Here is a 25,560-nt window from a genome sequence, read left to right as displayed (position 1 = left end):
TTTTTCTTTTTAATGCAGCCACAAAAGCCTTTTCTGAAGCATTAATTGAAAGTCCTGAGCATACAAAGAAATATAACTAAAAAAAAAAAATTAAAAATTCTTTTTTCAATTTGCCACTTCCTTTAAAGGCAATATAAGACCCGGTCAAACCAGGTCTGTTTCCTGGTCCAGTGCACCTGAACTGAAATGAAGTGCCTTACTGTTGGATCCCACAAGGCTCTACAGTCAGGCAATCTTTATGGCACGGTGTCAGTTTACCCAGTGCAGTCAATAGATTCACATATTCCCCCCCTCCAGCTCGCTCTGAGCATCCGATGATTTGATGGCTTAATGTCAAGGGCACGGCTTACAAGATGCTCTTTTGCCCGCTGCTTGCCTTTCCCCGCAAGGTGCTCGGGCCTCGTCCGAACAATAGGTACACTTGGAAAGGAAGGCCAAATAGACCCGCTTTATACAATGTATGCATATAGTATACTGACTCCAGCAGTAGAGCTTTACCTGCCCTGTATATATCTCCCAAGTGTTGGACCTAAATTCAGTGACACAGACAACATTTTAACATGTTGTTAAAGATGCAGGTGTTGAACCGTGAATGTCACGTGCGAAAGCAGCATGAGACGAAATGCCTGAATATCTGCAAATGTCTTGGGTGTTAAATATATTTTCTCTCAAATCTGAGAAGCAGGTGGCACATGAATTTCCATGGAGCCTTTTTTTTTGTTACAAATTTTTCATGTGCGTCATAAAGGTTCTTACCTCTCCAAAGGTGGCATTTTCCGTCAACACTAAAAGCTTTAATACGATCAAGCATAAAGCCTCCATAATGGAAGCTTGTGATTTTTATACACGCACCGGCATGTAAAATTTCCATTACCGTTCAGAGCCGGATCGAACTCTGGTATTTTTGGACAATACCGTGCTAACTCTATAGATCTTTTTTTTTTTTTGTCTCCTCTGCAGATAATGGAACCGTTTTAATAAGCCATATTAACACTAGCTGCAGTGGATCTGACAGACAGTCAGTGAAAGGGAAAGCAGCAACAGATAAGTGTGATATGCATAGTTGAACAATAATCTGTCAGCCACAGCCCAAGGGAGAACTCAAGCTCTGGTGTGACCTCACAACCTAGTCGTTGATTAATCAAAATATGCATAACACAAAGAAGACACGGTTGATAATGGGGTGATTCGTGACAAATCCATGATGAAAAAAAAAAAATGTCGTGTAAATCAAGGTGCTAAATCCAAAAGTCTTCATAAGTGTTCATAACACTAGTTAATGTTGTTAGCATTATTATATACAGCAGAGAAGTTAAACAATGAATCCAAGTATTCTTACCCCATGTGAACACTATAGCTTTCGTGTCTGTAATTATTTAAGCTGGTTATTAGTTTGCTCGTGCATGTTTGACTTGTCATTTTAGAGTAGGTCAACATTGCAGATAGAAAATAGAATTTTCACTGGAACTGCAGAGAAATAGTGAGAGAGATAGTCCTGAGTCATAATGTGAGTGAGTTGTCCTTATCTCTGTATTGGAAAAGTCTCAGACGCCACCCGAAAAATAAGGTCGGTATCTGCGAGGTTATGTGTCTGTTTAGACCATGCAATTTATTAGTCGTGAAAGGGGAAACGGAGACCTTGCCGCTTCCTGGTTAGCTCCATTATCTCTCACTAATGTTAAATAGTGGGATTTTTTTTTTTCTTTTTTTGCTGATTTGAAGCAGTAGCGTCAGCCTGCACAGGGAGCTGTTTGTTCTGCCATTATCTGTCGTACAGCAGCAAAGTATGGATGTCCTGTGTGTAACCGAAGGCAGGGACTATCAAAGTAGACGGCGAAACAAAGCTCAGTGGTTTTCTCTGGTTCAGGTGATTTTCCATTCGGCAACAGCAACATAATGTAAATGTGCAAAGAGCTGCAAACTGAGCCACAGCCAAGGTCAGCTGTATATTTCATACAGCCATCGATACTGACATTTTTGTCTGCTACTTTCAGACTCTGAAGATAGAGGCAGGCTACTGGTAATTTTGGACCCGAAGCTGCTTTGTATGAATAAACTTGTTGTGTAATCTACCCAAAGGGCTGTTTCAATTGTTGCTCGGGTGTGACCCGTGACGGATCAAAGCTTAGTCTCGACTTTTTTTTTTTTTTTTCCCCTGTCATTTTACTGACCATTGAAGCGTCAGTCAGTCGCTTGATGAGCGACAACGTATCAAGCCGTACATCTTGGAGCGCTGTCATTAATACATGACACTCCAACATTGCAGCATTTCAGTGTATTTCAACAGATTAGCCATGCCCCATCTTGACATCCATGATGTCAGTATACTGCAAATGTATCACTTTTGGAACAATTACTATTTTATTTGGTTGATGCGTGGGATAAGGTTTTGAATAATGCTTTTTTTTCAGCCATTTCAATGTTTTTTTTTGTCCAAACTAAATTAAGGGTGAATGCATATTAATGCTTTTGGTTTGAGGAGGTAGCTTTCATCCAGTTTTTCAAGGTTAAGAATCCAGGTCAGATTTTTTTCTGTCATCAAGATACTTGCACACAATTAAAATCCAACAATGTCAAAGCCAGACCTAAGGGGATTTAAGCTGTCCTAACACAGCCTTTATTTGTTGTAGCACACAAAGTGTCCTAATTCCCTTTGTTTCAGTCTGGGTGCTTACACTGTCACAGATTGTCCAATTGTTTGCAGTTTATTTTTCTTTTCCAAAATTGAAAGACTATCTCGGGCTTTCTGGTGCCTACAAATGTCATCCCCAATTGGAAAAGGGTCTATTTTTGGATCCCTCTGTGAAAGTTGACACCATTTTATTTCTGCTGCGCATGTATGTAGCCTAGACATCAAAGATGCTTTTTATACGTGTTTGCGGCTCAGTAGTGCTGCATTATGTTTCTCTTTTTTTTTTTTATTTTTTTTTTTTTTATAAATCAAGTGTTTTAACCATCTGCACTTTAATGTCTGTAATGTTAAGCCATGCCTTTTTCCCGTCATTAGTTTTATTAGTGCATTTTTAATGGTTTGCGGATGTCTTTGTCTGCGGACTGATCTGTAAGCACATAAGGAATGAGGAGAAGAAATCCTTTGTCTCTCCTTTGTCATGGAAGAAATGCTGGTTAGCATTAGGCAGATACTTCCACATCTGGTCCAACAGAGAAAGAGTTAATCTTTTTTTTTTTTTTCCAGTAATCAAGCTCTCTCTTGGGAGATGCTCATGATTCTACCCAGTAATGGGTCGTCCAGTGGTCCAGCCCTTGCAGGAAGGTCAAAGCCGTGGCTTCGCCATCCATCCACACTTTACAGAAGGCTGGTCTGCCAAGTGGAGATTTGGGCTTTTTCCTAATAGAATCTGCTTCCAGATCTCTGTGCATGACTGAGTGACCTTCACCCTTTCCAACACCTGGCACAGCCTGGTTCACTCACCCAGCAGGAAGATTATCATTCCCCTGGGGGTGTTTCCTGCAGAGATTTCACAGAACATTTACTGCTGGAAGAATTCACACTGTAAGGCAATGCAGGTGTTTTGCACGAGACAGCTTTTTTACGTTGAACTTCACTGCTGTAAAAACATGTATATAGAAATGCATTGCCAAGAGCCTGTGTGTTTCGTGTGTTTGTTTTTGTTCCCATACCAATGGATGAGACTACATATTTCAAGCGCAAAGTTGTTCTATTATTTGCTATTTTCCGTGTTTGTTGCTCGAAAGGAAAATCAGTGAATCATCACACATAATTACATCATTGGCAGACGTTAAAAGATCTATAATTACCAAGGATCAGTGAAGAATATTTCGGTTCTTGAGTTGTCTCAGTCTGTCTGTACTGTACACTGAGTACTGGACCTGTTTACAACTCTCGAACCATGTTATTAGCATGAACAAGTTGCTGGTAGCGTCATGGTTTTGAATTCCAACTTTGTGTGATCGGGAATTTATGACATTTTCCCTGCCCTTCAATTAATTATAGACGGGTTTACCTTGTAGGTAGTCTCTGTAAGAGTTTGTTGTCGATACTTCATTAAAATAACTAAATTCACCCTTATTGTTTCTCGAAAGGGGAGTCAGTCAATCGGTACAGTCAGTCGGTACAAGTTGTCAGAACGTATTTGCACAAAGTTGTGCTCAATTTGCTAAGAAAGGTCTTTTATGGATGCGGTAGATATCCGTATTAAGTTTAACTGAAACATGCAAGCATTTTAGCAGAATTGTAATTACTTAAAAGCATTGTGCTGTGTAAAGTATAGACCTTTTTGAAGTCGTTTGGTCTGAAAGCCTGATTCAGCTCACAGTTTATTCCGCTTGACAAATATGAAGTTAACAAGGTATGAATCTGCAGCATGTGATTTTGATCATCTGAATAACACAACTGCTTTACCAGTTGAGCATAGATCCCAAAATCCCCTACAAGGAGCCTCTTATGGGCAACGATTGATCTTGCACTCTCCAAAAGGTACATTTCCAGATCAGCTCAGCTCTTTTATGACATTTTGAGGGAATGTTGGAATGTTATAGAGGCAATAGCACAGACAAGCAGAATCTGACGCCGGGATGTTCATTTGTTTATTTACGCATAACATAGCTGTACAAGCTTGTTGCTTTTGATTGACATGTTTCAGTTCATACCCAAGAGGCTTGCAGTACTCCATATATTAAACTTTTAAATGCAAAAATACTAAAGGCACCCAATCATCCCCAGGTCCGAGTTAGTTAGAAGACAGAGGGCCGATCAAGGTGCAAACAGTGGCATAATCCGGCAAATCAACACATTGCCCCCGATAAGCACTTCAGGATGAGTAAGCCAGCTCGTCTAGTGGTTTAGAAAACACACAATCAGGCTGTCGTTGGCTGTGATTAAGGCTTTGAAGGCGCCTGTGTGTGTGTGTGTGTGTGTGTATGTAGGGTCTGCTAAATAGAGGCTAAGTGGTCGATGAGGTTTGTGTGTCTGCTACGCTGGAATCCCTCCTCCCCTGGTCTCCCACACCAGTTTCTCGGGGGGGGGAGTCAGACTCCAGGCCCAGTGCTGGCAGGTTGACTCTGATACATGCGTTGCATATTTCATGCCCTCCAGTCTGTGTGTGCTTGAGGTGCAGGAGGCAGAGGATGAGAGGCAGCTAGTCAGACAGACAGAGACACAGAGAACAGGCGGAGAGAGAGGTCCTGAGATCAACCTGCATGGCTCTTTAAGGTGATGTATTGTTCGGGACCCCCCTCCTCCCCCCACTCACTCCTGCGTGACCCGCCGTAACACCAGTAAAGTCCGCCGTGCTCAGTAGTCAGCACGCCACTACTGAGCTGCTTCAGTCCCAGCAGGCATTAAAGCGGAAGATACACTCGGTGTCCCTTAGTGGTTCTCCAGGGATCTCCCATTTAGCGGTGGGGCAGACACTCCATCTGTCTGCGCTCTAATGCTTCAAGTTGATCCACAACCAGCGGTGTGTGATTATGAAGTTTGTTTTGCCAAATGCTCCTGCTGGTCTGACTCTGACTATTCATTTTCCCTTTTTTTTTTTCCATTTCATTTTAAGACTGCAGATGCCGCACAATTGTTAGAAATCACCTCTACAATTTAAACTAAGGCAGAAAAAGTACTCTTAAAAGGGTTGGGATTTTTTTTTTTTTTTTATGGTTTTTCACCTCTGAATGTAATATTTCTCCATCCATCCGTCTGTCGTCTGCTACTTATCCTGCACTCAGGATCGCAGGGGATGCTGGAGGCTATCCCACCTGTCGGGCGGGAGGCATGGTACACCCTGGACTGGTCACCTGTCAAACGTTGGGCCACATTTACAGACAGACAACATTCACTCACTCACTTATTTGGGGCAATTTTCCAAATTGTTTCCAATTGCATGTTTTTGGACTTTGGGAGGGAACCAGAGAACCCAGAGGAAACCCAGGTACCCATGCTGTGAGGCCAAAGCACTAACTACTGTGCCACCGGGCCGCCTGTGATTTTTTTTTCCAAAATATAAAATATTTAATCTTTTTTTGATGAATTGAGGTTTGCATATTTTTTCTTTTGCAGAAAATAGCCCCCACTCAATGTCACCAACTTCTTCTAACGCATAACATTTCAGAAAATAGATGAACTTGCGCTAATTTTCAAATGAATTAATTCAACATGATTTTGTTATGTGTGATAACAATGAACTTCATATTTGGTTTATGACATTATTCTTTCCTTCCATCCTCCCCCCCAAATTGGATAAAATTAATAAAATTGGTTAAAAGCAACAATGGCCCAACATTCCTTTGAAAATATTTGTGACATCCCAAATCATGATAATAGCTTGATGTGTTTAACAGTTTCATATCTTTGTTTAAACATTCGCATTTTTAGAATGACATCATATCCAGCTGTATGAAAGAATTAAAGCAGGAAAGTCTTATTTTGACTTTGCATTTTGTTAAATCAATCAGCATTGGCTCTCAGCTCATTGAATTCAATAAGAAAGGTTCTTGATGTGAGAACAGTTTCCAAAACTTTTCATTGTCATTCATCCTTTTATATCAGCCTGAATTCATAGCTGGTAATGTTGCGTGTCTGTCTTTGTCCAGATGAGGATGATGAAGTCGAGCGCAACATGGTCCCTCTCACGCCCCTCGAGAGCTTCTTCTCCAGTGAAGACTCCCTTAAACAACAAAAGAAGAAGAAGCCCAAAAAGATGAAAGACGGGAAAATGCTCAAAGTTAAAAAGAGAAAAAAGGAGGTAAGGTTTGAAGCCACACTCAGTTTCATTTGTCACGACCTCAGATGCATTAGCTCGGTAGGTGTTTTGGCCCAAGCAGCCGTCCTCCGTATTCTCTTTTGATGTCTGCAATTGGATCAAAGGTGTGTTTTGGCTGCTTGGACTGCCTCCGTAATCCAAATGTGAAGATGTGGACTGCCTCGGGCTTAGCGGCATTTGGCAATGGTATCACTGTCATTGCCAGTGTAAACTGTGGGCTCCAAGTGCCAGTTTAGACCATAGATTTGTGCCCGTGGTGCCGGTGGCTGAGACTGCAGTTCAGAAGTGTGGTGTGTGTGTGTGTGTGTGTGTGTGTGTGTGTGTGTGTGTGTGTGTGTGTGTGAGTGCCAACCATGCGGGTGGGGGCTCTGACAGCCACTGTCCGTGGTTTTCAATTTTATATGTACACGTAAACCACAAGCTGGGTTTTCAGCCGCTCCAAGCTCAGTTTTTTAAACTAAATTTGTTACATTCAGACGATGCCACATGTGACTTTCAAGGAATGCTGGCAATAATAAAACTCAGTGTCTCAATATTATTAGAAGAGGACACTGATTATTAGCCAGTTACGTATTATGCTTGTTATCATTTCTGTAATAACAAAAGTCAGCTATTATCAAAAGCTTCCTTTCATGGCCATTGTTTGCAACGACAGTGTCACTTTAGATCTAACTTGTAAATCAAGGAAAGATAATCGAAACAAAGAGGCATAAATTCCACAGCTGGAGTTCGTGTCATTATGTCAGTGCAAAGAACATTGTTGTCCGCATCGTGTGGGTAGCACATGCTTTTCATCACAAAATGTACAAACTCTAAAATGATGTTGCTTCTGCAAGAGTAGATAGGAAAAGTAGAACATAATTGTGAGTCCAGGAAAAGGGATTCAGGTTAAAAAGAAGCTGCTAAATCAGATTGTGTATCACTTTTTTCAGGAAGATCGAGAGGATGAAAGTGGTATAGTTTGGTGTATAATAGCGCAAGGCGTAATGGTTTATAACTTATCCAAATATTTTTATTCTTATTTAATATATCATTCATGGAGTACCTGCCTTTTCAGCCAATTGTGAAACAAAGTGCAAACACAAGAATTTACATCATCAGCTTTTGAATTGATAGGGGGACCTCAGCTGAGAGGTTATTAATGGCAGAACCTGTCACTACCAAGCACCATTATCCTTAATTTGGAGTTCCCGACAACCTGGTGGAGATAAAACCTTACTTAAAGCCTCTTTTGACTCCTTTGATACTTTTGCTTTTTTTGCAAGTAAATGCTCAAATGTTTGCCGACTTGCCCTGAACAAGTGTCCGATTGCAGCTCGATGGCTGAGCGGGCACTGTGTCTCTCTGCAGGTTTATCTCTGAAAACAACTGCATTCTGTGGCAAAAATGGCACAACATGAGCCATTGGAATGAATCAAAACAATCTAGGTCCTGTCACTTCAGATGAATATAGCTCCAGTGTAAATCTCTGTAAAGCCACAGGCAGCTGTTGAATCATATGACGACACTAACTATTACTCACAGGTTCAACACCGATCGACAGGGTTGATATTAGGCTGTAGTTTCCAAGATATCTAAATCAAGAGACTATTTGACCGGTAAACATTCAAGAAAATGCTCAGAAATCAGTTTCATGTTCAAAGTTGAGTTTTCTGAAAATGTGCCATCCGGTATATTTACCCAAATCAGGTTTAAACACAACATTTAAACCCGGCTTTCATGCTCAGGCTGATTTAAATGACGCCAAGTCACCATACAGATGAAGTGAAGACAGGGAATGTTGTGGATAAATCAATGTTGCATTCAAAACCATTTCAGGGCTGTTTTTAGTGATCCAAGCCAGCGGCACTATAATTTTTGAGCCGCTACATTACATTTTTATAAATTTTAACACGGGTAGACCTGCCCGAGAAAGGCGGTTGCCAGAGCATGTTTTCTCCTTTTTAGTTGTTTTTTTTTTTTTTACATCAATTACACTTAACATCACATAAGCATCAGATGCGACCGTGTCAGCGCACATTACAACTCAAGCTGAAAATTGTGTCGCAACGATTGCAATATTTTATCTTAAGTCTTTCGGTCAATCCCAATAGTGTCTGGATGATTTTCAGGCACCGCTTGATTAAAAATGAGTGGTATTTTTGGAGCTTGAGTCAGAAGACTGAGCCTCTGGAAACTGGGGAAACAGATGCTTAAAACATTGATGGGTTGAACCATCAATGTTTTCAGAAATCTGGATACAGGAGGAGTTCTGAGTGTTGACGCTAATTTTTGGAGCAACCAAAGCTGTGAAATCCAAACCATGGCATCAATAATGTGAGATAGATGACTCAAACGTCCCCTTTTTTCCTCCCCCAAAGTCGTACATGGAGAAAAAAGTGGCACGAAATCCAAAAGATCCATTTAAGGAGGGATAAAAAAAATGAGTTCACCATCCACAATGAGGAAGCCAAGATCTGAACCGAATAATAGTTGCAGAACACTCCTGTGTGTTTGCTCTTTATGGGCCCCAAAGTTTGCATCACTTGCCTCCGCCGCTGTGCCCAGGTTCTGTTATCCATCTGCGCTCTAACCAGGTGGTTTAATTCCAAAACTGCTGATCAGAAGCAGAGCAGATAAACAGCCGCAAGCGACGCCAGAGCCTTTTGACCCGGGAGTGACTGACAATTGAGCGCAATTTGGCTATGGTCAAAGGCCAGCTTTTGGTGATTGTTGGTTTTATTGTAGGAATTTACCGAATTGGATTGCCGCTGTGTTTCATGCCTGTATTTGCGACAGTGGCCACCGTGTCGGAGACATCGCCAGCATGTTCCCCTCTGCTGACTAGAGATGCCAGCAGGGCTACGAGGAGCTCGGCTAGGTGGGCGGCCATCCAGCCCTTTGGCTGCCAGTGGTAAACACTGAGCTATGGGTCTCAGTGGGCTAATGAGGGGGGGACTCCCTCTGACACTGGTCAGTGTTCTTCGCTTTTTTTTTTCTCCCCTCTTCTCAGTCCCCACGTTGCCACTACGGTGCTGCTCTTTTTTTTTATTTTTTTCCCTTTTTTTTCATTTTCCCTTTTTCATCCCCCTGCGAAAGTCAGTCAGGGTCAGAGACTGTCAGTTGGATCCTGGTTTCAGGTCAGAGTGACTGGCAGAAGCAATAGAAGTCTGGAAGAGACTGCATTTTTTTCTTTCTTAAATCTCCTTTCAATTTAATTGAAGAACCCACATACACATGAAGGAATATTCTTTTAGCTTTAACAGAATCAAACAAACCTCCCGCATGTATTTTTAACATTCTTCTGAAATGAGCTGGTCTGACACAAGGTCTAATGCTCTTTCCGAGATTGTGCGTTTGAAGCGTTACTTCATTTTTTCTGTTGTTTTTAGAAAAAAAAAAAATCAGCATTTGCAGCAGTGTTTTTAGTATTGCGGATAATTTTCTGCGGTATAGTCCACAATCTCCATAATGCAGGGCCATTATGGGAAAGCATTTTATTTGATTATGTTATCAGCACTTATCTGATTTTCTTCCCTCTGAAAGCAGAGACACTGTCTTTGTTGTTACAAATGTTGCCTTTCCCATCCGTGATTTATGTGTAACATTGAACTCTGAGCCACAGTTGCACACTTCTACCTTGTCCTTGCAGTTGCTCTCAACAGTGGTTTTGCTCCCTTGCATTTCTCTCCTCCATCTTCACCTCCACTCCCATCCCCCATTCGCAATCTTCAATTTACTCTCACACTCTATCTCACGCTCGCTTCTTCTTATGCATAAATGAGATTTGTCTAGACGGGTGCTGGAGCACTAGCTCTGCTACCACAGGCCTCTGCATAACAAGCTCGTTATGCAAACGCGCCTGATTGGATGGCGCTGTTCCATTAGCTGCCACTGCTATTGAGGTGTGTGTGTGTGTGTGTGTGTTCTTATGTATGTGTGGCTTGATGGAGATGGGGGCAGGATGGAAGGAAAGAATAATGAAAGAATGACAGAGAGAGAGAGAGAGAGAGAGAGAGAGAGAGAGAGAGAGAGAGAGTTGGCTGTTACAAGAGTGAAAGAGGAAAATATTTTTGGGGGTTCTGGATGATGTGAGGAAGGCAAAGTGAGGGGGGAAATAAACAGAGAGAATGTGTATGTGTGTGTGTGTGTGTGTGTGTGTGTGTGTGTGTCTGCATGCATGAGGGAGAGAAAGAGCGAGCTGGCTGTTAAAAGAGTGAAAGAGAAAAATATATTGGAGGGGGGTCTGAGTGATGTGAGGAAGGGAAAGTGAGGGGAAAATGAACACGGAGTGTGTGCATGCATGAGAGAGAGAGGGAGAGAGAGAGCCAGACACTGCTCAAATTTGGTTGCCATGGCAACACTGCCTGGCTGCTGGTAGGGTTGGTGGGTGCTGCGGCAATGTGAGCCTTTCCTCTGCACTACATAGCAAAACGCCTGCAAGTCTCTCCATCACACAGGCCTGCTGAGCAACAGGCAGCGGGCAGATCACAAAGCTGCTGTGCACTAATTCACTTCCGTGGCATGTCCGCACACACACACACACACACACACACACACACACACACACACACACACACACACACACACACACCAAGAGAGAGACACACACAGACCTTATCCTTTCTTTTTATACAGTATCTATATATGCATATACATATACATACATATATGCATGTTTATATATATATATATATATATACATATATATGTATAAATATGTACTTTTACATTCATAAAGAAGACAAATACATGCATGAAAAATGCAAGTTGGGGTGAAATGAACAGCTAGGCAACACAATCACGAGACAGCCAAATATAAATTGACTTAAAAAGAAAAAAAAGTACACATTCCTGCACAAAGAACCAAGCCTAAATACTACTGCAGACACACAAAAATAATTAGATGAGAGATGCATAATGAGAAAGAAAAAGATAACTCTTTCTCATGCACGCACATGCACGCACGCACGCACGCACGCACAGATGCAAGCACACGTGTACACACACACACACACACACGAGACACAAACAAACTCAGAATCATCAACATGCACCAGTGAATTTGTTCATATGCAACACTCCTGATCACACAAACAGTGCCTGTTAACTGTTATAGCCCTCCAGATGTCTCACATTAAACCGGCAGGAGGGAGCAAAGTCTGCAGATGGGCTCTGAGTGCTGATTGGCTGCACAGCCTGAGGTGTTCTGTTTCTCTCTTTGGTTTTGTTGTTCAAAGTTGTATTTCTGGCCAGCGAGCGCCTACTTTGACACCACATCATATTTATTGGGCAGTAGCACTTTATAATGGCGTTATTTCATTTATGAAAATACCATCAAATAAAAACTTTGATCTGCAAGCTTGATGCTTTGGAAGAATATGTGGTGAGCCAGGGTAGCCACCGTGGGAGTCTTATCCTGAAACCGTATAAGAAATAAAACTAATGCCGTACATATTTGCCCCAGAAGAGACTTTCATGTTCTTTTATTCCCAACATTTCAGCAAAAGAGGTTTTTTTTTGTCAGAAGATGTCATGATTTTTTTCTCCGTTGCGCAAATATCAGTCGTGAAACAGGAATTGGTCATAAGTCGGGGTATAATTAAAGGAACATTTAAGTATTGGCTTCATTATTACTTAACATATCTACTTTGAGAGGACTGAGCTCAGCAGTGCTCAGGCTTTCCTAGATCTTCCATGAGTGGTGAAATGATTGTATCTGCAGCTGTACAAAAAAAAAACAATATTCAAACCTTTTTTTTTATTTCATGGAAAATCATACATTGTCATGCAAGCCATTTCCATGTGGGTTTTTGTGCATATTTTGGTTTTAAATTACTATGTAAAATGTACCTCATCGGCTGCTCAGTTAGCATTATTATAAAACACAACCAGTTTGTCATATGTTTACTCGACCTGCCAAACGGCCAGCGAATGCTCAGATTTTACCAGCCAGTCAACGGCTCACAGTTGATTTATTGGCTGGTGAGTGAAAGCGCATTTTACCAGATCAACATAATTAACCAGCACTTGGCAGGCATTTTGACCACTAAACACAACACACACAACTTAGTGGTGAGCGTGTACGCTGATCCATTCGGGCCCTTCTTGGTCGATAATATTGGCAAACTGATAAATCGGCCCGGTCCTTCTGTAAAGCTCGTGATGGTGCAGCCCAAGCCAACATCTCCGACCTTCTCCATGGGCAGTCACTTCCCATGTCTCAAAAATTTATAACTACACACTACAGCTCGTTGGCACCACTTAAAATATGAAGTGAGGGGGGCCTTTGCAGTTGCCGCTACACGACTGACACACCGGTTAACACTGGGTTTCAGATGTGTTCCTCTTTTTTATTTTTAAACTATTTTTGCTTCTATATTTGTACTTTCCTTTGAGGGTGTTTTTTTTTTTTTTAATTCCCATGGCTGTGATTTCATTTTTAACATTTGTATTGCTTCATGTGACTGTTATTTTTGCCATACACAGAATAGACATAAATACATCTTATACAGGATCACTGATTTGAACTTTAATTTGTTAGTTTGATTATTTTGTCTTTACTACCATATTTTAACAGTTGTTGGCTGCAGTTTCTTGTTGATTTTTTTGATCAGTTCTAGACATTTTTGGTCATATCTTTCTTAAGTTGCTTCAGAATTTTCTGCCATCATTAGAAAATAAGTAAATAAACTGAGGTAAAGTGAAGAAACGTGAGGAAAAATAAAACAAGTTTATCATTAGTCTCTGGATTCAAGCAATAAAAATGTTGAATCATAATTTCAGGGTTTTCAAGTACTCATTGGCATGATATCAAAGTTGTGGACCAGCTTTATCTTGAGACTAAGGATGCTCACCTGGTAACGCGTGAACCCGACATACTGTACATCCCATATCTCCTGTCCTTGTCTCCAGGGAGGAATCCAGCCAAGAATTGACAGTGAACCGGAAGAGACGTCAGAGGTGGAAGAAGAAAGGGAACATCCGGAAATCGGTTCAGAGAGCGAAAGCAGCATGTATGGTCCCACTAAGAAGAAGAAAAAGAAACCCAAGGAGAAAAAGGAGAAAAAACCTAGGAAGAAGAAGAGAGACGAGGAGGATGATGAGGAAGACGATGATGACGGGAACATGAAAGTAAGTCTGGGATCATGAGAGGGACCAAGAAAAATACAAATTTTACAGGTTTTTCAAGGAGGCTCTTTTCTTAGCAGATAATTTGGCTTATAAAACAGGAAAAGCAAAAAACACTTTAACAAAATTAAAAATAGTTTAATGTCTATTTTGGTAAACCAATTCCAGAGCCCAAGTATTATGTGTTCACTAATGACTTTGAAAATTAAATCAAATGAGCTATCATATACCTATAACAAACTTTTCCCTTCCTGCTTCAGAAGGTCTAAATCAGGGGTCTCAGACTCGTGGCCCACAGGGCGCAATATTTTGTGGCCCCCTGCCTGAAATCAAATCTTTGTTTCTTTGCATCTAGGGGTTTGATACAGTGGGTTTAAAAAAAAAAAAAAAACAGTCAAGGGAAAAATGAAAAAGTAACTTTGCAATATATTTTTTGCTTCAAAATTTGAAAACAAAATGATTTTTTGATGAAAAAATGTCTACTGACATTGTGAAGACATTTTTTTCTTTTCTTATTTCTATAAAATCCACAAAAATGATAGCAAAAAAAAAAAATGGGCAAAATTAAAAAGATTGACTTAATAACCAGAATAGCCACCATTAGCCTTGTAAACATTATACCTCCTCTTATACATGCTACCAATCAATTTTCTGATAAATTCTAGTGGCACATTTTCCCACAGTGACAAGGTTTTCTTTTTTAAATCAACAATATTTTTAGGGTGTAATTCCATCAATTCTTTTTTAATATTCATTTTTAATATTAATTCATGATGTTTTTTGTAGATGAACAGTTCATTACATATAAATATTTTTATAATTGACCTGTTTATCTCCTTCACACAAAAACAAAGGAAAAATCTGGACTAAGTGTTACTTCTAGGTAATGATTTTACGAGTCCGGCCCCCTTGGCATCAAATTACGCCGTATAAGGCCCCTGGACCAAAATGAGTTTGACACCCCTGGTCTGAATTATTATTATTGTTATGTTTTACCTGAAACTCAGGCACAACAATTTCCTTCGGGATAAATAAAGTTGTTCTTATTCTTATTCTTATTCTTATTCTTATTCTTATTCTTATTCTTATTCTTATTCTTATTCTTATTCTTATTCTTATTCTTATTCTTATTCTTATTCTTATTCTTATTCTTATTCTTATTCTTATTAAATGTAAGGGGTGAGAAGCCCCCCATTGAGAAGCCCCCCTCAATGGGGGGCTTACACCTCTCAGCCTTTCAGCATAATTTTCTCTATTATATCTTTCTATATTGATCAGGTTCTGTCGGTTTCAGAGGAAATTACTTGGCTTTTTTTTTTAAATTCATAGCCAAATTAGGGATCATCTCTTCTTCCTTTCGCCTCTGTTATTTTAATTTAGAGGCAGGGTGTGGCCCTTTATATGCCTCGGAAAAACAAGCTCTTCGCTAGTGATGAATGTCATCTTGATGTTATACGGTGAAGAATGTCTTGATAGTGGTGACGCAACATCCACTAAAATATAGCAGAGCTCCATCCAGTATCTTCCTATACTCCACCTGTGGTGGGAGTTATTGGGTTTGTTAAATCCACTGTTCCTTCTTTAGTTACAATACAGCACGAAACATTTGTTTTTTTTGTACAAGCTGGGTTTTCATCCATCTATTTAGATGCACATAAACAATTACTTTGTAAAAAAAATTACAGGCAAACACAATATTGAAAAAAAAAAAAATCTGTCAGGTTTCAGTCTTGAGACAGAGACAAAAATGTTTCTTAATTCTTTAAATGTGAGCTAGTGATTTATGACGTGATGACATCTACACCTCCAGTGAGATTAAAATGGCCGACAGATGAAAATGTTCGAGGTGCGCGGATCAATGGAGACTATTTTGAATTAATCCGAGAAACAAGCATCAACACCGACAGTGACGCCGCATCATGTTAAATGTTTAGGATTGTGCCGCCCTCTTGAGGTTTGTGGTTTGAAAGTTTAAAATGAAGCCCTGTTTGATTCCCGGCAAAAAAAAAAAAAAAAAGCCATCTTAGGTCAGTACCTTATCAGGAATTGGCAACAACAAGGTACGACTATAACATTTTTTCAAGACATAGGATGGCAGATATTTCACAACGATATCTAATGTGTCTTCAAAATCATTATTGAATTAAAAAAGCATACAAATACTGCCATGTAATCACCTCCTCTGTGTCATTGTGCCCTTACTCAGTATTAATGACGACTGACCCCAGTTAGCGCCACCTACTGCTTATTCTTATGAAGCATCTCCATGTGACTGTGGTTGATGGAGTCCTGCATAAATTTGCATTTCATTTAGTAGATATTCTAATAGAATTATCTTTGAATTGGAAATGCATTTGAATGAAAGCCTGAAGGCTTTTGTCATCCACTGCATTGCTCAGTACTACAGTTGGACAAGCATTGTACCATTTTCCATACAATGAAAACTTTATCATATTAAAATCTGTGAATCATATCCATAATGACAACATTAGTTTTTAATCAAGCCTGAAGAATGAAAGCTGGAGGTAGCAGAGATGAAACTGTTGGATTTTTTTGAGATAAGGTTAGACTGAGATGGTTTAGACGTGTATGGCGGAGGGATAGTGAATACATTCGGAGAAGGATGCTGAGGTTTATATATTCATTGAGTGAAAGAGGACATGAAGTTTGTTGGTGTGAGAGAAGAGGATGCAGAGGAGAGGGTTAGATGGAGGAAGTTGATTTGCTGTTGCAACCCCTGAGGGGAGCATCCAAAAGCAGAGGAGAAGTTTACAGCACAGACTTAAAAAACTTCCGCTCTTTTAACCCATCATGTGTCTTGATGTTTCCCTAATAAAGTTTAGTTGAGTGTGTAACTGTTGATCTTTGTCATCTGTGCATCCCTCAGGAACCCAAATCATCCAGCCAACTGATGCAAGAGTGGGGCCTTGAAGACGTCCAGTACGGCTTTACCGAGGATGATTATAAAACCATCACCAATTACAAGGCTTTCAGCCAGTTCCTCAGGCAAGCATCTCATTTTGCGTGTGGATTATCCTCCCATGTTGAACCTCTCTGTTTCTGCGGTGTCCCTCGCGGAGAGGATTCCACAGCGCGACTGGAGCGCGGTGTGACAAGCAAACACTGCTCTTTTTGTTTGAGCTAGGAAACGCCTGTGTTGGTAAAAAGAGCCTGTCTCACCTGGGGCTGTCTGGCTCGGCTAAGCCTTTGCTCCGACAAAGTGCAGCACGAGCCCCTGCGGTGCCCGCGCCCGCGCCCCCCCCCCCCCCCCTCCCCGTGAGCAGTCAGCTGCCTACTGGATGCTTGTGACAGCTGGGAGGCTGTGGGACCCAGTGCTCTGACCCACTATCTTTCAGGGGCCAGCATGCTAAACCTCAAGCTGTTGCCTGACAAATCACAAACATGACATACACACAGCAAAGCGGGGAGAACAAAACGAAAGGGGCAACGGGGTGTCAGCAAATCAAGACCCAAGTCCCTCCGGTGCTGGGGGTAGTAAAAATTACATGGACAGGAATGAAGTATGACATAATAAAGCTGCTGTTGTCTCCTTTCCTGCTGGTTTTACTTAGGCCTCTTATTGCCAAGAAGAACCCGAAGATCCCGATGTCAAAGATGATGACAGTGTTAGGGGCCAAGTGGAGAGAGTTCAGTGCCAACAACCCGTTCAAAGGCGCATCTGCCACCGCTGTGGCCGCCGCTGTGGCTGCTGCCGTGGAAACTGTTACCGTGGCGCAGCCAACTTCTGTCAGCAGCTGCCAGCTTAGTGCTCAGCTTGGGCAAATCAAAAAAGCCAAAACCAAAGAGGGAAAGGGTAAGGCCCGGTGAAGGGTAACGAAACGCATATTCTAAGAAGTAACGGTGAGACTATCAGCCGGTTGACCTATCTGCGTTCTGATCGTTCCGCGTTCCGCGTGTGTCTCAGGGCCAGGAGTAAGAAAGAGAAGCAAGAGCGTGAAGGAGGTCAAGAAGAAACCGAAGCCGAAGAAGACCAAATCAAAGACAGGCCAAAGTGGGAAGAAAAAGAAGGCATCCTCGGTATGCCTTGTTTATTTATTTGCTGCAGCTTGTCATTTCAGCTCCGGTTGCTCTACCCAGCTTATCCCGCAATCAAATCACGCTTACTGGACTTTTCCCGGTGTGTTTTTTTTCCAGAGTGAAGAGGACTTCCTAGAGGAGTCAGATTTTGATGACATCAGCATCCACAGTGCCTCTGTGCTTTCTGATACCTCGGGGGCCGCCACCAAGAAAAAGGCCCGACGTGGGCGGAAAAAAAGGAAAAGTATGTTTACTCTCTCTGCTCGTCATGCTCTGTGGTGATTTTTCCATCTTCCCCAATTCCACTGATATGTCGCCTCAAAGCAGACTGTTTGGTTTGATTACAAAAAATGAAATTGTTTTCCAAATTCTTTTTTTTTTTTTCTTTTTAATGATCATTTTGGGATTGCCTATGTGAAGGCTAATGGCACTCTTGCCAGTAACATATTAGTGGCAGCTCTATTCAAGAGAATGTGTTTGCTTCTCCAGAGGAAGATGGCGATGGCTATGAGACAGACCACCAGGACTACTGTGAGGTTTGCCAACAGGGAGGAGAGATTATCCTGTGTGACACCTGTCCCAGAGCGTACCACCTTGTCTGCTTGGACCCAGAGTTGGAGAAGGCCCCCGAGGGTAAATGGAGCTGTCCGCACTGTGTGAGTAGATCGCTGCTTGACTATACATCCGGGTGTTAAACGGGCACTACGTTAGCAAATATTAAAAAAAAGGTAAAATAGAACACTTCTTTGCTTGTCATCTTGAACACAGACATGAAAGCAGGAATTTTGTTGACTACTGACTGAGGCCTGTGTGCAATCATTGCCTCCACAAGCTTTTTTTATTGTACTAAGCCTATTAGCAGGAAATGTCAGAGCAAAGAAGGATGTCCATCATGGCAAAATCCACCAAAAAGTTTCAAAAATTTTGTCAACATAGCATTTTTTCCATCAGAACAGTGATGCAAAAGGTAAACAAACAACAATTCTGAGAATTTTTTTGCAATTATTTTCCCTTAATGAGCTCTAAGCACAGTATTTTTAACCTCGGGTTGACCTCAATATTGATGATGTAACCACTCATTGATGGCTAAAGAGCGATGGGGATGTGTGTTGATAGGATTGTTGGGATTCATGAAAACAGTGAAGTGATACGCAACCAGCAACATTGTGTGTGCAGCCAATGGGATCCTGTAAACTGGCTTTTTTGCCTCTGGCTATGGGGATAGTTTCTGTCCGTAATGTTGTCCAGCATAAACAGATTTTGCAAACAGCAAGCTTCTGTTTTATTTTGCTGGTTACCGGAGTGATGAGTCTTGACCCCTTTCAGAGAGTCTTACGGGTGAGAAACTCAAAGATGGGAATCTGGAAATGCTCTGAGCCATTGAACATGAGGTGGAGAGAAAAGGGCACCAGCGAAAACACCGTGTGTAAACACTCCCGGATTTGCCTTCACATTGAAGACAACTGGGAAAAGATGTTAAAACTCGGAAGAAAATGCAACGTGAACGTGGGCTCTGAGAGGGGATCCCGTTGAAAATCATTTTTATTATATTAAATGAATAATTGTGTGCGATACAGCTTTTTGAAATCTCCAAAGATAACTGATATTTTACTGTATTGCACAGTAATTGCAGCTAGTAAACGTCTGGACAAATAAACAGTGGTGATTTGTTATTGGTACTTTCAGAGTGGTTACTTTTGTGGAATATCATCAAAAAATGAAATAAATATATAAAAGTGTTTTTTGATTGTTACAAACAAATAATCGAAAATACTTAACTCATCAGCAAATCCCCCACTGCATGTTCTGAGGAGATTGTGGCCTCCTGCTGTTTATAATGTCAGAGTTGTTATGAGTTATTATTTCAAAAAAAAGGTTTCCTTGATTTAAAAATGTAAAAGCACCAACAAAATTAGCACCAGCTAATAATCACGGTTTCATCCCCTCTATCACACAGCTGCTCAATTCATGTGTTTCCCTGTCCTGCAGGAGAAGGAGGGAATCCAATGGGAAGCCAAAGACGATGACGATGAGGAGGAGGAGGCAGCGGGGGAGGAAGAAGACGACCACATGGAGTTTTGCCGAGTGTGTAAAGATGGAGGAGAGCTGCTCTGTTGCGACACCTGCCCATCTTCCTACCACATCCACTGCCTCAATCCGCCTCTTCCCGAGATACCCAACGGGGAGTGGTTGTGTCCGCGGTGCATGGTGAGCTGGCATTTAAATTACAACTCAGCCTCCGTGGAATGTGGGGTAGTGTGCAAAGATAATTTGGTTCAGGATCAGCTTTTGGTTGACCGAGGTCAAGGTCAATCTCAAAACAACAAAACCTGTGTTAATTCATTCATGCCTTCATTCATGCATTCATTCATTATCGAGATCGCTAACCCTGAACTTAAAGCTGGTCTTACTAGCGGCCGTTCGGTAAGAGCCAGGGCACTTCCTTTTGGAGAAAAAAAAAACTAGAAAATGAGTAAATTTTGGTGCGAAAAAGATTGAAAATTAATTAATCTAAAAAAAGAGGCTTCCATTAGTTCTCACTGAGTAATGAGATCAATTGCAGGATTTTCATTGCGGCATCTGGAGTTCGGAACCCACATGAAAGTTTTCTTTGACTTTCCAAAAAGTCCAAAAGACCAAAAGACAAAGACCAAAAAGACCTTCCATATTGTGTCAGTGTTTTGGTCTGGTAATGTTAGTAGTTGTTTTTTTTTTTATTTTATGTTTTGTTTTGCCTTAATTTGTTTTCAGTCCATTCAGCTGTGCCTCAGCTTGATTTGTATTGACCTTATGTAACTCCTAGCGCAGCATGACAAACACCTCCCTCCCCCTCCCAGTGCCCTCCTCTGAAAGGAAAGGTCCAAAAGATTCTACACTGGACATGGGGTGAACCACCTCTGCCAGCCGAACTACCCCCGGGCCCTGACGGCAAGCCGGCAGACCCACTGGCCAATCCGCCTCTCAAGGGCCACCCGGAGAGGGAGTTCTTTGTGAAGTGGGCCGGTCTTTCCTTCTGGCACTGCTCCTGGGTCAGCGAGCTGCAGGTGAGACTCCAGCTGCAGGTGCAACCTTGAATCAGTGTTTCAGCTATTATTGGCTTAAGAGTCTGTCTGCCATATGTTGAACAGATTTAATATTTTATTGGACCATCTTTTCGCAGCTAGTCATGTTGCCTTTTGCTTGATTTGTAGTATTTTGAAAATATTGGTGTGCACATGGTTCCAAATTTTATTGGAGAGGAACATTTTTTCAAGTTTTTTGTGTCCAGTAATGTCAGTGTGGAAGTTTGATTTTTCAATAAATCTGTGTCTGTTCTCTCTATGAATTCTGAATTGTCTTCCAATATTAACATATGGTGAATTAATTCAAATTCTTTCACAGTTGGAGCTGTACCACACCGTCATGTATCGCAACTACCAGCGGAAAAACGACATGGACGAGCCTCCGCCTTATGACTACGGCTCTGGAGAGGAGGAGCTCAATAGTGAGAAGAGGAAGAGCAAAGACCCACAATATGCTGTGATGGAGGAGCGTTTCTACCGATATGGCATCAAACCTGAGTGGATGGTTATCCACCGGATACTCAACCACAGGTTCTTTTAAAAAAAATTTGTAAAAAATTGTGACGCGACTGTGCCGTGTTCGGCAGCTATATGCACACTGAATATTCAAATGAAGTGCAGGATTTTCATTGTAGCATCTTGAATTTGAAACCTGCATCGAGCATTGTCTGGTAAAGCTCATATTTATACTCTTATTTTGGACAATTTTTGTAAACTTTTGAGTGAGTTTGTATATATATACATACATACACATATATGATACATAAGTATCTATCTATCTATCTGTCTATCTATCTATCTATCTATCTATCTATCTATCTATCTATCTATCTATCTATCTATCTATCTATCTATCTATCTATCTATCTATGTGTGTGTGTGTATATATACATATATAGTATATATTTTCAGATTTACATATGTTGATATATCCTGCATATTAATCTCAGCTAAATACTGAAATGGGAATTTAAATTAGTTGTTTGTTTTTTTTTTTCATTCTAACCCACCCTGCTCCGCCCAAACCAGTTTTCTGCTGAAATAACTGTCCATGTGTGAATGCGATTGCATTATATGCCTTCATGAAATGGCAGTGGCTGCTCGTCTCGATGATTGATTATGCCATTATGGCTCTTTGCTTGTTTATCCGCAGTTTTGACAAGGATGGGGACGTTCATTACCTTATCAAGTGGAGAGACCTGCCTTATGACCAGTGCACCTGGGAGGTGGATGATTTTGATGTCCCAGAATATGACAGCCATAAAGCTTTTTACTGGGACCATCGGTATGTAAATTTGTTCTTTAAAACACTTTCTTGTTTAACTTTACTCCATGCCTCCTTGAATTGAAATTGTCAAAATAGTCAATGGCTGTCAGGGTAAAAGTGTAGTAATACAAATTAGAAACTGATGATATTGTTTTTGTTTCTGTTGTACCCCATTTTTATTCATTTTGCTCATCATATCCAAGTCTTGCTGGATTCTTCTTCTATTTTTACCAGGGAGCAAATTTTAGGGGAGGACCACCGACCCCTGGTGGTGAGAAAAGGAAAGAAACTCAAAGAGGACCACCAAAAGAGGGAGATTCCTCCTGATGCTCCAATCATTGATGTAAGTTGGGGGAACTTAAATGCACTTTGTCACATATTCAATGTGATATACACAATATTATGCTCCTATTGAATGCACACTGTCAATGTGACTTCAAAAGAGAGGAGGGTTTGGGCATCTGGAATAGGGGATTCTTCAATTATTAGATATTTTGATTTGGATATACATATAAAAAATAAAAAAAAAGCAGGTGAATCAAAATAGATGATATTTGATTAAAGATTTAACATAGCTCAGAGTTATTGCAGTTTTGGGATGTTGTTCTCTACTTCCTGGGTCAGCAACCAAACAGTGGCCCAATCGTCCAAATATCTTTTGTTATATACTGTTGTGTGTTGAACACAGCTATTTGGCTACTTTGGCTAAATTGTTGGTCAAATATGGTCCATGACATAACCCAATAGTCTTTTGGTTATTTTAATAATTTCAACAATGATTTACTGCATCCTCAAAATAAGACACTGTGGAGGCTCTTAAATTAAGGATGCCCTTTAAACGTATTTTTTATTCTTACCAACCTTCTGCAATACACATCTCTTTCGATTAGAATGACGAAAAAAAATCCAGAATAAGATTGCTGTAAAGAGGCTGACATCAGACAATGTGGAATCTCGCATCTTTCTATTTCACTGCCCAAAGACTGCAAGACCTTAAAAAGCATTAATGTTATACATATTATATATGTATAATATATTACATATTGTATGTATTAGACATAGGATTGAACTCCATATGATGAATAATTAGGAGTACTACAGATGCAGTATTTGCTTTGAAAATGCTCATAGAGAAGTACAGAGAAGGCCAGAGGGTGCTGCATTGGGTTTTTGTAGACCTAGAAAAAGCAGATGACAGGGTACCAAGAGAGGAACTCTGGTATTGTATGAGGAAATCTGTTGTGGCAGAGAAGTATGATAGACTGGTGCAGGACATGTATGCTAGCTGTGAGACAATGGCGCGGTGTAATGTAGGGGTAACAGAGAGGTTCAAGGTGGAGGTGGGACTCCATCAGGGGTCAGCTCTGAGCCCCTTCTTGTTTGCAGTGATGATGGACAGGCTGACAGAGGTTAGACAGGAATCTCCATGGACCATGATGTTTGCAGATGACATTGTGATCTATAGTGAGATCAGGGAACAGATTGAGGAAAATCTAGAGAGGTGGAGGTATGTGCCGGAAAGGAGAGGAATGAAGGTTAGTCGCAGCAAGACAGAGTATGTGTGTGAATGTGAGGAACCCGGGTGGAACGGTGAGGCTACAGGGAGTGGAGATCAAGTGTAGGACGATTTCAGGTACTCAGCGTCAACATGGGTGGAGAAAAGTGTCTGGGGTACTATGCAGAGACTATCAGCCAGAATGAAAGGAAAGGTCAACAAGACAGTGGTGAGACCAGCGATGCTGTATGGCCCAGAAAAAGTGACAGTGATGAAAAAACAGGATGAAGATGCTAAGGTTCTCTTTTGGAGTGACCAGGATGGATAAGATCAGGAATGAGTCTATCGGAGGAACAGCACGTTATATTTTTTGGAAGGAAGGTCACACAAGCCAGACTGAGATCGTTCGGTCATGCACAGAGGAGGCATAGTGTATATATTGGTAGACAGATATTGGTAGACAGATGCTGGAATTGGAGCTGCCAGGCAGGAGGTCTAGAGGAAGACCAAAGAGAAGATTTGTTGATGTCGTGAGAGAGGATATGAAGTTAGTTGGTGTGGGAGAGGAGGATACGAAGAATGGGGTCAGATGGAGAAGGTTGATTCGCTGTGGCGGCCCCTGAAGGGAAAAGCCGAAAGGAGAAGAAGAACAAGAAGATGATGAATAACCACATTGTCAAAATGACTGGGTGTATACAACTTGAATGCACAAGATATCACAATGTTTCCTCATCTACAGCCAACGATAAAGTTCGAACACCAGCCCTGGTACATTAATGCTACCGGGGGAACGCTGCACCCGTACCAGCTGGAGGGCTTGAACTGGCTGAGGTTCTCCTGGGCCCAGGGCACCGACACCATCCTGGCTGATGAGATGGGCTTGGGGAAGACAGTGCAGACAATCGTGTTTCTCTACTCCCTTTATAAGGAGGTGAGGTTGACAAAATACCCATGGTACTTCATTTCATACATTCTATATGATATGTTGTTTCATCATTTACTGTAATTGAATTCTAATTGTTGAAGTGTATTTTTATGATAAAATGGGTGCACTGATTAGCGCATGGAGGTCCCTACATTTGACCCTGATAGGGAGCTTTTCAGTATGGCGTTTGCATGTCCTCCCCATGGCTGCATGGGTTCCCTCCCACAATCCAAAAATACGCAGTAGTTAAATTGCCCAGATATGTGATTTAGGGAGTGAATGATTGTACATTTCTATTCGTGGCCCCTTTATTGACCAATGACCAGACTAGGGTGAACCCGACCTCTCACCCATTGACAGATTATATAGGCTCCAGCACCCCTGCGACCCTGAGCGCAGGATAGGTGGTGTAGATAATGAATGAATGAATTTATTTAACAATAATACACATTAGCTTGAAGGGGTCTTTGAGCAAGTTAAAAACGAAAAAAACAATGAAACATCACTTCTACTTCACAAGCTGTTTTAACATTACAGTAACATACTATTTAGGATTTATAATAACAAAGAATTGTTTCCAACCTGTGACGCAACAAATCAGTGCTTTGATTATTTTATTTTTCTCTCAGGGTCACTCCAAGGGGCCCTTCCTGGTGAGCGCACCCCTCTCCACCATCATCAACTGGGAGAGGGAGTTCGAGATGTGGGCTCCAGATTTCTATGTGGTGACGTACACCGGAGACAAAGACAGCCGGGCCATCATCCGTGAGAACGAGTTCACCTTCGATGACAATGCAGTAAAATTGGGACGCAAGGTTTTCCGCATGAAGGTGCGTTCAGTGATGTACGTGATGAACATGTTTTTAAAGACCTTAAGCTAGATGCAGAAGCGGTCACTGTCCTGATGTGGAAGTTTTGGTTTGCCT

At 41.3% G+C, this 25,560-nt stretch overlaps 1 protein-coding gene across 2 annotated transcripts in view; it reads left to right on the top strand.

The window, feature by feature from the left end:
• Positions 1–25,560, top strand: part of chd5 (chromodomain helicase DNA binding protein 5) — a 54,237-nt gene that overhangs the window by 2,739 nt on the left and 25,938 nt on the right. For both annotated transcript variants that reach the window (XM_086150009.1, XM_086150008.1), the window contains exons 2-15: positions 6,568–6,719; positions 13,632–13,850; positions 16,735–16,853; positions 17,420–17,661; positions 17,773–17,885; positions 18,003–18,129; positions 18,375–18,541; positions 19,875–20,093; positions 20,723–20,929; positions 21,267–21,478; positions 22,101–22,232; positions 22,449–22,557; positions 24,449–24,640; positions 25,264–25,464. In XM_086150009.1, the coding sequence (XP_086006135.1) occupies positions 6,568–6,719; positions 13,632–13,850; positions 16,735–16,853; positions 17,420–17,661; positions 17,773–17,885; positions 18,003–18,129; positions 18,375–18,541; positions 19,875–20,093; positions 20,723–20,929; positions 21,267–21,478; positions 22,101–22,232; positions 22,449–22,557; positions 24,449–24,640; positions 25,264–25,464 (2,411 nt within the window). The remainder of the gene's footprint in view (positions 1–6,567; positions 6,720–13,631; positions 13,851–16,734; positions 16,854–17,419; positions 17,662–17,772; positions 17,886–18,002; positions 18,130–18,374; positions 18,542–19,874; positions 20,094–20,722; positions 20,930–21,266; positions 21,479–22,100; positions 22,233–22,448; positions 22,558–24,448; positions 24,641–25,263; positions 25,465–25,560) is intronic.

Source organism: Fistularia commersonii, chromosome 7 (genome assembly GCF_037954325.1).
Source record: "Fistularia commersonii isolate RoL2024-O1a breed Wild chromosome 7, RoL_Fcom_v1.0, whole genome shotgun sequence".
In the NCBI taxonomy this organism is placed as follows: Eukaryota; Metazoa; Chordata; class Actinopteri; order Syngnathiformes; family Fistulariidae; genus Fistularia; species Fistularia commersonii.
This window is presented reverse-complemented; position numbering and strand designations above follow the sequence as displayed.